At 42.8% G+C, this 17974-nt stretch overlaps 1 protein-coding gene across 3 annotated transcripts in view; it reads right to left on the bottom strand.

The window, feature by feature from the left end:
- Positions 1 to 17974, bottom strand: part of LOC119658522 — a 115519-nt gene that overhangs the window by 76201 nt on the left and 21344 nt on the right. For 2 of the 3 annotated variants that reach the window (XM_038065998.1, XM_038065999.1), the window contains exons 1-2: positions 14223 to 14406; positions 13525 to 13633 (exon numbers count right to left, since the gene is read on the bottom strand). In XM_038065998.1, coding sequence (XP_037921926.1) covers positions 13525 to 13633; positions 14223 to 14309 — 196 coding nt within the window. In that variant the 5' untranslated portion in view covers positions 14310 to 14406. Of the gene's footprint in view, positions 1 to 13524; positions 13634 to 14222; positions 14417 to 17974 lie in introns of those variants that run through there. The other variant, XM_038066001.1, reaches the window with a different exon arrangement.

The following is a 17974-nucleotide window of genomic DNA, read 5'->3' as shown; positions in this document are numbered from 1 at the left end:
GGCCAATGATGTTCTGGGCGTATGGGGCTATAGGTGCTGCGGAGGGCTGTGCTGTGGATGGCTTCAATGTTAACTCTCACCTGATTATCAGAGGGGATTGTAGGTGGTGTTTTTTTCGAGGTCTAGGCAACATGCCAACGGGATAGTGATCCGAGTTTATATTGGCCCCCTATATGTTCTAATATTCATCAAGGCTGAGAGGGGATGCACATCATCCGGAAAACACAGGTAAGGAACAAAAGGTTGCCCAAGAAGAGGGGAGTAGTTTTACAAAAAAATGAAGGCTGCTATCATCGTCCAGTGGAACATCTCTACAGATGTCAAAATTTACATAATGGAGGGGTCCCAGGACCTGATTGCCTACCAGTGAAGTAGATGGAAGATTGTCGAAAAGGAGCTGAAGTAAAGGGAAATCGCTAGCGTAACCTCAAACTGCGCGTAATATTTTGCCCTCAGCCCACTAGAAATAACAGGAGAAGAGGACGCGTATAACTGCCGTTAATGACGAAGAAAGAAGAATTCCGCGAAGTGGTAACCAAACAGACCAAAGTGAGGATACAACAACAAAGTAGGTGGCTCCACTGTCGCAAAGTGCAGGCCAACTACGATCAGAAGATTAGCGCTTAGACGCTTCTGATTAAGTCGAACGGAGGAAGATTTGCCAGAAGTTTTTCTAGAAATCGGCAACAGCGCCAAACCAGAAGACACTGGGGTAAACGCAACTTGGTTCGAAGACTGTCAAGAAGAATACAATCTAGGAGACCGTCCAGCGCATTATAGGCAAGTGAGCAGTTGTTTCTAGCCTGTACCAAATGTGCACCCTCGAAATAAGGGACTTGGATTGTCTTGCGAACAAGGAAGAAGTGGAGATTTGAGCAACCTCAAGTTGGGACTTCAGAATATACTTGGCTTCAGGTAATGTGTTACATGGTTCCGTGTTAGTGCCCTAGAAGAAACAGCGGGATGTTTTAGCAAAGACTACATTTCAGCTCCCTAACCAAAAAACAAACAAACAAAACATATTTATCTTGGAATATTCTTGCCTTTTGCTTTAGATACGACCAGACAAAAAGATTATTTGGATGCATTGCTTATGAAATAAACCAAATTGTTCAAGTTGTTTAGAAGGAACATGAAGTTTTGTTTGATTTGTACATCAGAACTCTACACATAATTCGTACTAGTGTTATTCGATGAGTGCATATATCCTTGAACTTTGGTGGCCTCACTGCATTCTATAAATTCCAGAATTTACATTCGAGCACAATACATAATTATAATGATACAGAAACAGACTACAAAGGACTTGCAGTTTTAATTACACACTCCAAAACTTTACCCAACAGCAATTCTCTTCTTCCCAAAGTTTGAAACACTTCAATTATCTCCTCTCCATGGACATAACTTTCCGAGTTTAAATGTTCATCTGAAGCTATCATAGTCTAAAAATCACAAGGAACTAAGGTCTGGTGAACATCGATTATTAAATGACATTCACCTTAAAGTTGTCCTGAGGATATGAAACCGAGTTGGCTAAATATGAGATGCAGCCCTCATGAAAATATGAAACATCCCCACAGAATATAAGCTAACCCACATTTCGTGTCGACTGATAACCGCGCATTTTGATATCTGGGACAATTGATAACGCAAAGGATGCTTCCATTGTAAACATGGTCGGGGTTTGTACAAATTTCACACTCAGTTGAGCATCCAGAAAGCAGCTGACATCGTAAAATAATGTCGTAATCAATGTCCTTGACGAAAGTGAACATGATGTAGAAGACGAAACTCAAATTTCCTGAGGCGGTATGAAATTTTATTACTATTGCTTCCTTTTTGCCAACGACCGTTCTGAATTACATCGGAAGGAGCGTTGATTATTGCTTCCTTTCTGATTTTTTAGGGAAGCTTTAAGATACTCCTTAGCAGTCGTAAGAATGCCAAGGCACGAGGAAACTCCTTGAACTTTGAATTCGAAAGTTCATTAGATCTGGAAAAAGTTCCGAGAACAATGAAAAGTCATTTATTTATATAATTCAAGTTTATAATTTCTGGAAACCTTTTCGAAACAACTTTCTGTGCCTATTGGAATGAAGTTTTTCAATTTTCAAATGCCCATCCCCCATGTCTTGTCGTTCGTTATTTTTCCTACAGTTTTTCTGGTTTTACTATGGATATTGTTTCAAAGTCATTACAACTTTTGCACCTAACGAACGTGGGGAGAATTTTCAATTGTAGAATTATCTTTTTCCTTTTACTTCATTTTTACTTGCATATCCATTGTCCTTTTCCTAATGTTACTATAATCCATAGGAGCAGAAGCTAGCCGGAAAAACTTTCTGATTAGTCTTGGTTTTCTTTGTATACATACTTTACATGATAAATAACTATTTGGCTCCGAATAAATATCGGGGACTGTTCGACGACAATAGTTTCCACTAGCTATTAGCAGAGGACCATGTCTGAATCAATTCTAAGATCCAAGGATCTGTGGGAATTCGGGAGGCCAAATAGACCACAAGATGGTGAGAATCATGTAGGAAACTAGTTATCCCAGACGTTATTTGTTATCTACTCCACAGCGCAAACAAGTGTATGCTTTCCTTGATATAATATGTTTTTAAGGATGTGGTTCCGCATGCATATTCTCAATATAATACCATCAAATCATTAAATTAACGGTCCAAGGATGGGGGGTCGTGCAGTATAGTATACAGGGCTAACGCTACATACGTACACTACGGAAACTACGGGCAGTAAAGGACAGCACATTTCAGCGATATCTCTGGTCATTGCGAAGCACCTGCGGAAAATTCGGCAGAAAGTTAATGAGAATGAGGCTTACATAGCATTCCCAATAAAATTTTAGGACCGTTGAAATTAAAGATAATTCTACTTTTACTTACTTTATACCGTATTTCGGGAGTCAGTCGTTCTTTCTTCGAAAAAAGGAGGAAACAACTGATTCCCGAAATATGGGAGTTATTTTAATTAGTTAAATTGTACCCAAAACAGAAAACAACGTCTTCAATTTTAGCGCTTGAAATACTGAGTACCAAGCCCCAAAAATGGCTTTATGATTCGCAATGAGGGATAGGCCGAACTTATTCAAGGGTACTTAGTAGACGGAATATAGTATTTTCAGTTCATTACAAAAAAACAGAAGTTAGGACGATTACTCGAAGCTATTGAGCCAGTCAATCCGCACAGTACGGAGATGATGGAAAGAGTCATCCGCAGCTGTTTTTTAGATAATAATCTTTGGACACAGAAGTGGGCTGTCCAAGCGAGAGTACCTATTTGTACGGGATCTCTCCCTAATGGTTTCAATAAGGATGGTCGTGGACTTTATACAATCAGTTTTAGCAAGTGCTGCGTGCCCGGCCGTATTAAAAAGAGTTGGTGTGATCTCAACGAAGGAGGACTATAAAAATGGAAAGTTCTCAGATATTTAAGGTAATGATCTATACCAACTTGAGCTTCAAGAAACTTTTAGAATCCGTGTGTTGCTGAATGTCGGAGGAAGGAAACACACCTGGATTGATGTGACTTATATTGCTGTGTGCATCGTCTATATGGGTCGACATGTTTACAAGTTCGCAGACTAAAGGGAGGATAACTCGCTTCATGGTTTTGAATGTTTGCAACGCTTTTTGCACAATATCCAATGAGCATACCATACTTACAAGGAAAATGTATCTGTGATGTACGAGAATTCGGGTGTACTCGTCGGACGGAGTAGTGCAATCACTCACAGCGTAGATAGGACAAATCTTCGTGGGCGGATTGTTATCGCAATGCAATGCCATACATACACAGCAGACAGCTTCAATACACTAAGTGAGGTGTCTATTGGCCCACTATGCAATAGGTATTGGTATGGAGGCTTATGGACGTCGGCGGTATGGACGTCAAGGATGCTTTTATTTCAGTCAATTGAGGTCACACTAGAGGCATTTGAAATAAACTGGGTGCCACTGACTACTTATGATACTTCGGTAAACAGACAGTGATTTGATACTCTCCAAAGTTTCTTACTTTTTTCAAACTGTCAAACTACTAACAAAATACCTCTTCGACATCAGAGAACTAGCCTAGAGCCGTTTGAAACATTACATGGGCCTAGCTTTTCGCATTTCCCGGCTTCAGGTCAGAGAATTCTTTTCACCAACCAAGGGATGGGCAAGGAAAATTGGCTAGTTCAAGGAACCCCGTGTCATCTAGTCCTTTTACTGCTCGAGCTTAATCCTATTTCCGCGAAGAAGAATCTGAACATAATGCCACACACTTACACAGCATCTCCGCTCAGCTACAGAAAGTTACTAACGAATCCCATCCCACCTTCCAGAAGAAAATAGATGCTGATGTGACGGAGAATCCTGTCTTCCCAATCTTGTGCAAATAAGGGTGGAATCTTCTATGTCCGCTGCGAAGCTGGGGAGGGAAATAATCATTCTCGCCAGGTTTCAGGTCAAACTACGGACCTAAGCTTTCAATAAGTCACATAGTCCACCTGCTTTTTGACTCTTTTTGGCAAAAGAGCTGCTACTCATATAGTATATTTTGCTATTTTTCCCCATGCCAAGGTATTAGCACATACCTTCATGTCGTAGATCAGGATTGACTGCATCGCACTCATAAGGAGATGTGCTCTGCTAGAGGTCCGGAGGTTGTCCGTCACGGCTCTTATCCTTGAATCAAGTGTCAATCCAAGGCGCTTGACCGGCTGGTAATGACTCTATAATGTTACACCGATCGAGATTTTCGTTTTAGTTAGGATGACTGCCTCGGGTTCTTCAGCGCAAGGCGCAATCAATATGCCAAGTCTGCTTTGCATAATCGACTAAGTCCGACTTTTCTAAAATGCATAGTCCACGCGGATTATCATAGTAAGCATTGCAGAAACCCGTTCCTAGAATGGATTCCTATGGTACCGCCAACGTCGTTTTGATTCTCCTCCCGCCTTCCTGCGTCCTTTAGAGTAAGAAGTGGTTTCTCAGATAATTCTTCAATATTCGCAGGAGGTAGTACGCCAAATGGAAAGATTTTTCTAGTTTGCCTAGTGTATCTGGCCCTCTCATGCATTTCGGAAATCAAACGTTACGAGGAGTACAATACTTCGATATCAACGTCATTGATAACAACCACTGTGGATTTCCCCACTATAAAACTACTTTCCCAACTGTATTAAGGATGTGCAGTGAGCAGTCTGCTAAACGCAACTCGGGATTGCCTTTGCTGATTAGCTCAAGTCTCGCTACTTTTCTGCGATAAGAAAAAAATTTCTCCTTCAGGCAAGCGTTGCATGCACCGAATGGTAGTTCCGGCTGATGTTGGAAGACCGGTTTAGTTGGAACCGGAACAAGATATGCAGCGAATATGCAAGTATAATGTGGTTTATCTGTTCGGTATTAAGTGAACAGAGTTTCCGCAGACCCCCACTTTTCGGGTAACCAGTTTACAAATAAGTCGCCATAGCTTTCCATTCACCTTGCTGACTAGTTTCTGCTTACAGGGAACATTGCTTTCTCAATTGCACTACGGAATTTCCTTTTAGCTAGCCTCCGCAGCTCGGCAATTTCTGCCAATATACAGAAAGCTTGTGGCGGGCTGTGTCCGAATGGAAATCGAATGAATGGTTGAACGAATTCACGGCAGTGTTAGCTGCAGCCCCTCAACCCGTGAAGTGAATTCTAGGGCGGCTGTGCATGTTGCTAAAGCTTCGAACTTCCTAATGTTCGCGTCTAGTGATACCATTTCGGAAGCAATGCATCCATGGTCGCTTGCCGAAAAATTTTTGAGAGCTCGCACCTCTCCGCCAGATGTGGCATGGTCTATTCAAGTGCCCTGGCATTAAAGTCGTTCCCAATCAGTATCTGCCACTCCGTGTCCAAGCCAAAAGGATGGCTTTGAACCCAAATTTAAACCCAGATGGCAGCGGTAGCTGGTAAACCATGATACCATGAAGCTAGGTTTTGGTTCCGGTATTGTTCTCTAATTAGCTCTAGATCAGTTTTTACATCCGCAGTGAACTGATCTAGCATCTCGTGAGTGGTTGCACCTCAATGCATGTTGATTTGTAGGATATGGATCATGTTAGCCACAGCCTAGCGCTTTCTTGGTTTATCATAAAGGCCGGATACCCCCCGAGCCCACAGTATGTACAAAGCTCTCATCTGAAGCGCTACAATCCTACAAAAGATAATAACAACGGCGGGATAACTCTAAAATTATCCACTGACCACGTACATATATTAAGAAATGGGTCAAGAAAAGGCATGAAAAATTAAATTATTAACTGACCAATTGCTTGTTGTTATAGGAAATATTTGGATCGCTTCAAGTATGTATGATGAATTTTTCAGAGCCAAAATATATCCTCCTAGATAGGGCGTAGCGACACCGACGTAGTTGCCCGATCGGCATTGTGCTGGGTCAGAATATTTAGATGTTAACGAAGGCATGCGGAATTTAAGTAGCTGTCACTTTTCATATACTGCTCCCTTATAGCACAAGGAGAGAATATTAGTAATAATAATAATAATAATCGTTGGCGCAACAACCCATGTTGGATCAGGGCCTTGAAGTGTGTTAGAGCACTTCATTCAAGACCGTAACGGTACACCACAGTAGACTGTAGGAGGCAATGTGGTCAGCATTGCGCTCGCCCGAGATTATTACCCTGATTTGACTCAGGTACTCATTCACAGCTGAGTCGACTGGTATCCGACGTCAAATCACGATACAAATTCCACTGCCACCAGTGGAATTTGAACCGCGACCTTTCGTACGACAGCCTTGTGCTCTAACCACTCAACTAAGGAGAGAATATTGGCGCGGAAAAATCTCAACTTGACGTTGGATTCGCGAAGGCGAATCTAGTCTTATCAATGCGCCGAGTGACATCAGGCTACTATGGTTAGAAAAAACTGAAGCTAACAGGATAGACAAACTTATCGAAGCCTTCGATGCTCTGCCCACTAAAATAGACAGGAACAGTGAGATGACCAGTCAGACTGAGAATCTTGATTTAATTGGTGTTAATCTTCAGTTTATTTGGCGAAGATTCAGTGAAAAAGCAAACAGATGCTATCAACGCAGTCGTGGAGTTTGAGGAAGAATGGCCAGTCCGTTGAAGCCCTCCGGACAATGTAGAATGAAGAGCATCATCGTTAATAAGAACCTTGTAACTTTGTCGGATTACGTTTTGACATTGTATGCTGTCAAATGTCGCTCTGATATTCTTGGTCTCTCTGGAATGTCTCTCCTGATGAGGGGATTCTAGATACACTGCCTGTTCACTCTCGATACACTGTGTCAAAACGAGCCGAAGCCCATCCTTTATCAATTGATTTTCCAAATTGCTGCCAGAGAAATTTCGCTATGATTGCAGCAGAAAGCATGCAAATACCCCTCCCATTGTTGCACTCAAGACGGGGTCTTTCTCCGTAGTCTTGACGATTATTCCGTTTTTCACTGGGAACGGCGTCAAATTCTCAAGATTTAGCAGTTCTGAAGACATTGCATGAGCTGGGCAGAACAGTTCCGTGGGGAGACTGTCAATCCCAGTGGTTTTGCCCACTTAAGTGAATTGGCGCCTAGATGAATTCTCTTCAGTATGGAGGAGGAGTCCGTACCCGCATGATACGGTGGGTAACTATTTTATCCACAGAAGGTAGAACTTCACCAAATGTTGTCCTGCTAAGAATCGTAGTGATATGTTTTCTCCATTTCTTAAACTGCTCTTTATCGTTAATGTCCTTAGCAAGACAATCGAAACCTACGGCAGTGAAATCATGATTCTTTGCTGCAACTTTCTTTCTACTCAACTAACGCAATAGTAAATTGTCTTCTATACTTCTCGAGATTCGCTGGTTTCGGCGTTTAGAAGCACTGACATAAAGAGTCATCAGTTTCCTGTGTTCGCCGATGCACTTATAATTTTCAGCAATAAGCCAGACGTTGCGCCGCTTACAGCTTGACTTTCGCCAGTGAATTTTTGATGGTCATTGACACCCTTCGGCGACCCTATCAAGGTGTTTACTCTCCGCTGAGCAATATAGTTTTCTCACTGCCGAATGACAGCCGGGTTCCGAAAGGGAGCCATGATGAACTTAGGAGGTCGAGGTTCTTCATCCGAATGAGAATATGTGGATGCAATATGTAAAGGAAGTTAAGCAACTATCAGGTAATGACCCTTTTCTAGCGCCTTTCTTATTTCGCATATCCAGTAGATAACTTGTAAATCTACCGCGAATCACGATTTGGTAGATCAGACTAGTTGTTGAAACCTAACTAACTTCATGGTGGACTCTGTTCTAGAATAATTGTCTCCAACAAAGAGGCAGTGGAAGCAGGAGTCATCACGCTTTCTAAAATCGTGTTTTCCAACCACATGCGGGGACATGTGGTGGTTATCAGGGACTACCTTGGTATTCATATTATCCACCATGACCGTAGGGGACCTCTCCTGAACTACATTGAATTGCTCATACAAAACCTGTGTTACGTGGCACTAGTGGGATGTTCCTCATTCTGGATCGGAATTTCGCCTGCCTGATAAGGGTTTACTGGACATAGGGCGGCGGCTGGCAGATAAGATAAGCATTAATCTGGCATGGGATCGATGTTTACTTCCGGCCAGTTTACCAGATTATAATGGCACTGTGCCGTCAAAGGGAGAGGAGTACTCTCAAGAGTCCAACCATCTTGCCTCGCTTAACCTTAAATATTTCCAAGCCAGATATCCTTGATTATCATTTTTGGAGAAATTGACTTTCGTGAACATTACTTTTTTCCAAAACCCTTTATCCTTTTTCATATAATGCCTTGCAAAATGTTTCTTTTTAACAATAAATGGTTTTATGCGAGGGATTTTCCCATTATAACCATCAGAAATTCGAGCATTCTGGGGAGTCTCGGTACCGTCGTTGAGGAGCGCTACCACATTCTAGAGTCGAATCAATTAGTCAACAGTAGAAGCAAGCACAATACCATATGAGTTTGGATCCGAAGGAGTATCAAGAATATTCAATATTTGCAGGTTACTAGCTCATAGATCTCTACCCCTTTTAGTTAGCTTTTACGACAGGCCGGGAAAATTTTTTTGTTTAAAGATTAGGAGATCCAACGTTCGCGTCTACTTGATGTCAGATCGAGCCAAATGCAGAGCAACTTGCCACCACTTTTGTGGTCCACGGGCCACTCTGTTTGGGGCTTGGCATCCAAATTATTATTAATAGTTTGAAAAAAACACGAGATTCAACTATAATACTATAAGCCCGGGGTCAAGCAGTGCACTGCAGGATAGACTGACGCGGAACATAGCTCCCTGAGGCCAACCTATCTATCTCTGAGGATGAGCTTACTCTCATCTGGGGCGGTGCGTGGCTTTTCAGGAGCCAAGCCTCTCGTCTACCAAAACCGTTAGTGATAGCCAGGTGACCCTACTATTAACAAAACACTACGGATCTAGACTGGCGACTCGAAAAGCAGCTCTCCCGATCCAGGGTGTTATGTAAACCATGCCCATTGGATAGTTTGCAGTCGGGGGTAACTGATTGTATTCGAACGGAGCCTCACTGATACCTGGTCGCCTCAGTGAGTAAGTTAGACCATACCGTGCTACGGGGTGCTATGGCACGGCGGACCTCCTAACCCTCATATTCGTGGAAATCAAATGAGTACAAACAACAAAGCAAACAAAACGAAAACCAACAAAGCGGAGCCCCGTACCGCACAAAAACTTGTTAATCAGGAGGCACATCTCTGAAATACTGAGAGCCAGGTGATTACACCCAAGAAGGGAGAAGTGGTATACTGCGTCGACACCAACCAACGAACGCCACTGCTCAAAGAGCAGGGACCAGCAAAAGCACGTCTGAGATAAATATAACAGACGTCAGGAAGGAGACAGGTCTCAGTGGCGCAGGTGTTAAATGGTACCTGCGTTATCTGAAGGAAGGCCTGAAACCAGAAGAGGCCCTTAAGCAGGCTCAGGGCGACCTAAGCCATCTCTACCGGAGCCGGGAAAGCGGGGAGCAGCAGAGATCAGCCCGAATGAAGGGAATGTTCCCAAAAAATCCAAACTTGAACCCAAGCGGGGGAAAAAACCCGGGTAGGTCAGGGAAAAGACTGAATCAACCAGGAAGGTAGATCTACTGCCCAGTGAAGAGCAGAAGCTGGACGACCTAGACCTAGGACTCGTAGGGCGCAGGGTGGACCCAGGAGAATGGATTGGGAATCCTACGCAACGCACTTGAGCAACAACATTGCCCACCTTCAAGGGGGCGGTAACATCAGGAGCGAACTAGAACTAGAAACAGTGGTGGAAAACCTCAAACCTCAAATCTTTCAGACCAATTTGCCTAACATCGTTCGTACTCAAAACGGTGGAGAAGGTCATAGACAACTATATTACAACTAACGTTCTAAAGCGTAATCTCCTACATCACTGTCAACACACTTACCGGGTAGGACGGTCAACTGAAACTGCTCTGTATCAGCTCACAGAGGTACTACGGGATGCCATAGAAACAAAAGAAATTGCATTGTGCGCGTTTTTCGATATCGAAGGAGCATTCGACAACACATCGCACACAGAGATACAAGACGCCCTGAGCCGCATTCTGGATGGGCAAAATGCTAGAAAATAGGCAAACAGAAGTACCGACAGGTACAAATTCTATTGTCATGAATACTACTCAAGGCTGTCCACAGGGCGGGGTACTATCGCCGCTGATGAGGAGTATGGTAGTGGATGAACTCCTTGACGTGCTAACAAATACTGGAATACAAGTCCAGGGTTACGCGGAGCACATTGTTTTAATCTGTAGGGGCAAATATGAAGATACCCTATGTGATAGAATCTAAACTGGACTAAGGGTTACTAGTGCCTGGTATAGGAAGGTGGGACTGCTGATCAACCCAGCCAAAACCACCATAGTACCATTCATTAGGAGGCGTAAGCTTGATCACCTGAGAACCATAAGATTACATGATATGGAGGTGAAACAAGAAACAGAGGTCAAATATTTTGAAATTACGCTAGACCAAAAATTACTCTGGAAGACACGTGTCAGAAACACTTGTCGGAAAGCCACGAGGGCTCTGATGACTTGTAGATGCATACCAGAAAAAAAGTGGGGTTGCAGCACGAAGATACTACTTTGGATATGGACTGCAATAGTAGGGCCAATGATTACCTATGGGCCGGTAATCTGGGCAGAAAGAACCCAACTCAGCACATAATCCAGGGAACTACATAAGCTCCAAAGGCTGGCTTGCGTGTCTATCAGTGGAGCAATAAGGATATTCCTAACGGCATCCCTGGAGGTCCTTCAGGGATTAACCCCTCTCAATCTGCACATACAGATATAGGCAAGGAGGGCAATATTCAGGATGGCCGGTAGTATCAGTGAGGCGGGGCGCTGCCTAAATCGAAGGAAGATTGATAGTCTTTCTAGGCGGTATCCCGAATCACTGATACCAAGGGATAACATGACAACGAGGTTTCACTTCGATAAGAAGTTTGAAACACGTGGGAGTAACAAGGCAAACTGTGAGAGCGTGGCTGCGACATACGACTTAAACCAGTAACTGATGACTTGGTACACTGACGGATCCCTCACAGCAGAGGGAGCGGGTGCCCGTGTCATTGGTCCAAGGAAAATTTACTTTGAGCCAATGGGCAGGCACACTAGCATATTCTAGGCGGGAATATACGCCATAGACAACTGTGCCTCCTTTAATCTGCAAAGGAATTACAGGGTACAGAACATAGCTTTCTCACCGATAGCCAAACAGCGATCAAGGCACTTAGGGCCAACCAGGTGAACTCTAAACTATCGTGGGAATGCCTTGAGAGACTGAATACACTCGACTTGTCCAACAAGGTGTGGATACTTTGGGTTGCAGGCCATGCTGGGTTGGAAGGCAACGGATGAACTAGCCAAGAAGGGAGCAGAGAGCCAGATCCCTTCTGTAAAATCGGAAACGGTTTCATGGCTATGACTTTAAGAAATGTAGAGCAACGGTTGAGGGAACTATACTCGGCGGGCTTCCAGGAATGGAGCAGTCCAAAGTGCTTATTGAGGGATACCAACACATGCGCGCAAAGGATTGCTTAAACCTCACCAAAAAGAACCTCCGAATCATAGTGGGAATTCTCACTGGTCACTGTCGGCTGAACTATCACCTAGGGAAGCTAGGGATATCTACGGACACTGCCTGCAGGTTTTGTGCGGATATCTATACACTTCCTGGGATAGTGTCCGCACTTGTGTAAGTAGGTCGAGGCATCTGGGAGAACACTTAATACCAGATGCAAAGCTGAAAGATCTGGAAGTAGGGAACATACTAAAGTCCTTGACGGTTAAAGGCCTGCTTTAGATACTATGATCAATAGGTACACTATAACCAGTAAAAGGGGCACAATAGTTCTTTAAGGACGCGTTGCGACTTTCCCTTAATAGAATAATAATAATAATACTGTAAGCCCGAATGGAGTTCACTCTATCTTCCTTTTGAGAGTTAAAGTACTATTTACAAGTGAATGGGGTAGTCTTATCAAAAATGGGTATGCGATTATGTTAATGACTAAGCATTTTCTACAAAACTGTTTACCAGCCGCTTCTCACATGAGCCCCAAAATTGTTTATACGAGAAGGACCTATGAGTAGTTTAATTTCCATAACGACTACATATAATTTCTTTGCACATTAATCATACTCATCGGATGCTTCAATTTGCAAAACAAATTGATTGTTTATCACGGCAAGGGCCAGATAAACATTCTTATTTTTCTCCGAAGGATCCAGTCGAGGTACTTCAACTTGGCTCCTTGCTTTAAACAAGTATCGTGAGGAATTTGCATGACTATGTAATGAAATTTAATATATCATCTTTCAGGTCTACCTTCCTTCCTTCCCTGTAACGAATATACAATATTTATCTTGGCAAGGGCTCACTTCTTGAAAGCGAATCAATATTTTCGTCCCATGAAGATAAAGATGACGATGATGATGTTATAACCTTTCAGGGCAGCATCAACGCACCACCCCGAAAAAGAAAACGAAATTTCCATGTCATTTAAAGTTATCTTCAAGTTTGTTATTGAAAAGTGACTTTAAGAGGGTAAGTCCTGCGAGTGGTGAAAATTTCGCAAGCTGTGACGGTCAAACCAACGTTTGCAGGAATGTTTGGGAATCTGAGTGAAATGGGACGGAAAAATAAGCGGACATTGATTGAGTTGTAAATATATAAGGGCAGACAGTCAGAGAACTCAGCAAACGTTGAATTTATTGGAAGTTTGAGAGCTAAACTGTTCAGGGAGAAAAACTGGGTCACTTGTCGGTTAGAAAGCTGCCACGGAAGGACGATTCCGATTCATTCTACTCAATTGAACCTACCTCCTGCATGTGGATTTAATACTGAATAACTAAAAACCGAATCGAGCGGATACATCGAACTAAAATCCTCTATGTATAATATATGAGATAGTTGAAAGCATACTTCACTTACCTCTCGAATGTGGGAACGTTCCGATGTTACTAGTAAAGCTAGAAAATTGACACGGTGGCATTTGTATGGGGATGGCCATGCCCATCGACATCCTAGACACGGACGCTCTCTGAAAGGACACCGACCATATTAGAAACATTAATTGACCAAACGAGAGCATGAAAGCTGAAAAAATAAAAGCATTCCTTTGAAATTAGAATCGAGTTACAATGCCGTGGAGATATTCGGTATCCGTTTGACCTTTTGGCCATTGTCCAGCTCAGCATGGGGCGGGCAGTTGTGGTTCAACGCTAGCAATGACCCTAATAGGTCAGCTCGCCAAGTCCATGGCATGGCATCGAAAATAACTGGTTGCTGGGGGGGAACGTCAATGAGCCCTTTTGGACATGTTTGTGTAATTACTCTTTGAAGATGTACGTTTAGGCGCGAGGAGACACCATCAAACATTTACGATTCCAGTTGATAAATTTCGATTGTGGCGTGAAATCTATTTTGGTGAGTCGGAGATAAAGTGCTTTTTCCCATGACCGAATTAACTGAGTGCTCCAAGGTACAAAGCCCTCAAATAAAGGACAATTCCTTGCTTATATCCTTGGTTTTGTGTCTAGCTTTCATTGGAATCTGAACGTTCGACCACTGAAGGGCCACTTAATTTGTGCAAAAATCCTTAAATGCCACAGTTACAATTTATTACTTACCGGATGTGATTGCAGTGAGTCCAAATCTACAAGTGGACAGGAAGACCTGTGTTGTTGTTGGAATTTCGGTTGATAGGGTTCGAGCATACGAATTTTCCCCCAACGATTAAAGAATAATGCGATTGCCGCCACCCAAAGTATCAGGACAAGAAGAACAATGAGGACTTCTTCGGCACGAACAATTAATTTGGGTCCTGGAATTAAAATTTAACAAGCCATCATTGGTAAAGATATTTCGAAAATAATATGATTGGAAAAAGATAAAGCTGGGTGAATTATTAAGGTTTTGTGGGAAATTCGGAGACAATTTTATCGAAGAATCAATCTGGCATGAAAGATGAAAAATAATAGAATAAAGACTTCTAGGACATTACAACTGCGTGGGATCTATTTGAATCGTGGCAACTGAATATGAATATGAGCTCTTTTATATCGTTTGTAAATAGCAGGTCCTTTGGATGGTGTTTGCTGGGTCCCCACCTAAATTCAATGTGGAAAGACCCACTGCATGGGTGCATTTTCAGAATTTCCACCTTTTCACCGAAAGTGGCTATCGGTATAGTCGTTTCTGAAAAAAGTGCGTGTGGCAGACAGACAGACGAAAAGGAAGGGGAAGAATCGAAACATTACCTGGCTAATGTCGAAAGCGTAAATACGTTTAGGCATGGAGAGCTAGTCTGAGTGTAATTACGCAGTATTTCTAGCGATTAAATTATTTGAAATAATTAAAACTTGCTTTTTCTAAACGCTAGTGTTATTTAATGGTCTTGCAAATTCCGATATTTCGGGGACCAATTGTTCCCTTTTTCAGTGCTAACAAGTCTTGTTAACTAAATAGCGCCAGCGAATAAAAAAAGCAAGTTCTAATCATTTCAAATAGATAAGCAGGCTTCATCGTGGGTCTTATTTTCGTAAGTGACCAGCTAGTCAAGCATATACATTAGCGTGTTAGCGAGGAGTATATGCATATTTACCACTAGGGGATATGTATCACCATTGATAAGCGACCTAGAACAATAAATGTTAGCCTGAAGAAACCAGAAACAGATTGGTCATCAGGATCACTTGATGAGAATACATTTCTGGAGATACTACGATGGAGCACTGAATTTACTGGAATGGCTGCAGACAAGGCGTCGCAGTTGGGACAAGACACATATACTCTCAAAACCGGAATCCCAACTACTGGTGAAACGCTGAAATAGCGGAATGCCGTACGGGATACCTGAAGGCCAGAAGGTGAACTCAACGCTGAAGAAAAATGCCGAAATATGAACAACAACACCTCGAGTATAAACACGTGCGTAAAAAGTTACAATGGGCCATCACAGAAAGTAAAAATTATTGTTTTAAGCTGCTCTGTGGTGAGGCAGATTCTGACCCATGGGGAGGTGCGTACAAGTCGGTTATGTCTCCTTCTATTATGTGTCCCGGATTGCTGGGCAAGATCGTTTCGACACTGTTTCCTCAATAACCCACTTCCAAAGCCATCCCTCCAATAACCGCATAGGAAATTCTGGACACAGAAAAACGAATCCGGGATAACGCAGCCCCCAGTATGTTCACACAGACACACAGACCGCAGAGTGTAAGCCAGCTTGTCTAGGTCCTGAAGCCAGCATCTATAAACCTATCTGTCTTCTGAATACAATAGGCAAGGTTCTCGAGTAGACAATCTATGATTCACGGTGGTGGTTATTTATTTAGGCAGTTTGGTTTCCGCATGGCTCGCTCAGCGGTTGATGCCAGGAAAGCCTTTCACGAGGAAAAATACTGCGCACTGGTGGCTCCCGATATCAAGAACGCATTCAATTCTAGCAGGCGGAACTGTGCAGTAGTGCTGGTAGTGGCTCAAACACCAAAGTATATATTAAGTATAATCTTCGACTACTTCCGACAGCGGAAGTTACTTTACGATTCGGGTGAAGAGTCAAAGATATACGATATAACGGTAGGGGTTCCGAAGGGGTATGTTTTGGTTCTTCTGCTAGGGAACATAGTATATGATGACATTCTACGGCTCCCAGTACCCAAGCAAGTTGTTGTCGTGGTATTCGCAAATGACGCTGGGGTGGTCATAACATCTAATCACCCTGACGAAGTAGAAATCTTCACGAGCGGGACTATCTATATGATTAAGTGTTATCTTGATGACTTCGGACTGAATTTTGCCGAACAGGAAATGGAGCTGGTAGATCTGCAGCCATTCACATACTTTTCACTCCCAGCCCCCGCTAAAATACCTAGGAGTAATTTTTGACTCAAAGCCGAGCTTTAAACTCCATTTAAAGCTTACTGGGCAGAAAACGGAGACCATCAGTTCAATATTAGCAAGGATGCTTCCAAATATAGTCGTCAGCTCTCTTTTTTTATACGCGGCACCAGTGTGAACATCAGCGATAAAAATCGGATAAAATCGAAGACAGCTTTAAGCTGCATATCGGCTAAGTGCTCTCCGAATATGGAGAACGTCACCGATAACAAGAAGGTAGCATTGGCGACAGAAATTTTACCTCGATGCAACACATGACATTTTGAACCATCATATGTCGCTTTGATAATAGTTATCAATTTTTTCGAAATATTTCTCCTGTGTAGAGGATTTCAAATACACTCCCAAAGACAGGCACCGTCCGACTCAAATGTATACAAGGTTTATTTTTCTGCGATAAATTTTCTTCCGCTCAGTTTCTTCAATAAGCCTCTTAAAATTTGAGGTCCAAAATTTCTCAATGCATGAAGGGATTTCTACTTTGTACACCACATGACCAACACTGAACTCATTCCTAGCTGGTAAAGAGGCTCAGAAAAATCCCCCTGCCTAGCACCTATCTCCTCCTCCTACCCAGTCAAGTTGCACTAAATTCCAAAGCAGGCTTACCACAGTCAAACTCTAAAACTCTATCCTTCCTTGCAATTAATGTGAAACCTAAAACTTGATTTGTGCCCTACGAGTTGGAGGGTGGTTTAGTTTAATGTATTTTGTTAGGCCTATTGTACAATCCCCGGAAATCGCCTATTCCATGGAATAACAAAAGTGCTGCTCAAACAGCCCCGGGATCTTTCGCAAAAAATTTCGCCTGCCTTTCTTTATGCAATTTCACCCTTCAGTTTACCCTGAATAGTTATGCCAAAAGTTGGCTCTGTCCTCACTATTGTGGAGCCAGTCTGTCAGTGTCTTTATTACCAACGATGTTTGAGTGCCCTGATACCCACAGCTGGTGGCAACTTCACATCAACTGGCTTAATACGAAGTTATTGCTTAGTGATGGTAATGCTGTCTGACTGTCGGAGCAGATTGCTAATGAAGTGGGAGTAACGCCAGGTCGTCATTTTTCCGAGGGTTTGGACCAGTTAAATAAACGAATTTTGCGAGGACACTCTTCCGCCCGACCTGTCTTCGAGGATTGATCCGTAACTGAAGATTACTAGGTCTGTAATACCAAAAACTCTTGGCCGTTTACCAACCATTCTTCTCATTTGGTGATTAGGATAGAGTGTGTTTTATAAAGGCGAATCTGGAAACTACATCGGCGGACATCAGAGCCACCAGATGTTTGTCAAGGAACATCCAAATAGACTTATAACGGTATGAGTCTAGATGTGTCGTTGACTGCTATCCGTTACACCTCCTAAGGAATGGAGGGTATATTCAGGATAGTTTCGAATGCCGCAGTCTGCGTAGTACTCATTGCTACAGTAATAATTAGGCAACTGTACCTTTGAATCTACGCCAATATCTTCCTGCTGTT

Source organism: Hermetia illucens, chromosome 5, assembly GCF_905115235.1.
Source record: "Hermetia illucens chromosome 5, iHerIll2.2.curated.20191125, whole genome shotgun sequence".
Taxonomy (NCBI): domain Eukaryota; kingdom Metazoa; phylum Arthropoda; class Insecta; order Diptera; family Stratiomyidae; genus Hermetia; species Hermetia illucens.
Note: the sequence above shows the minus strand (reverse complement) of the source record. Positions and strands in the feature narration are given on the sequence as shown.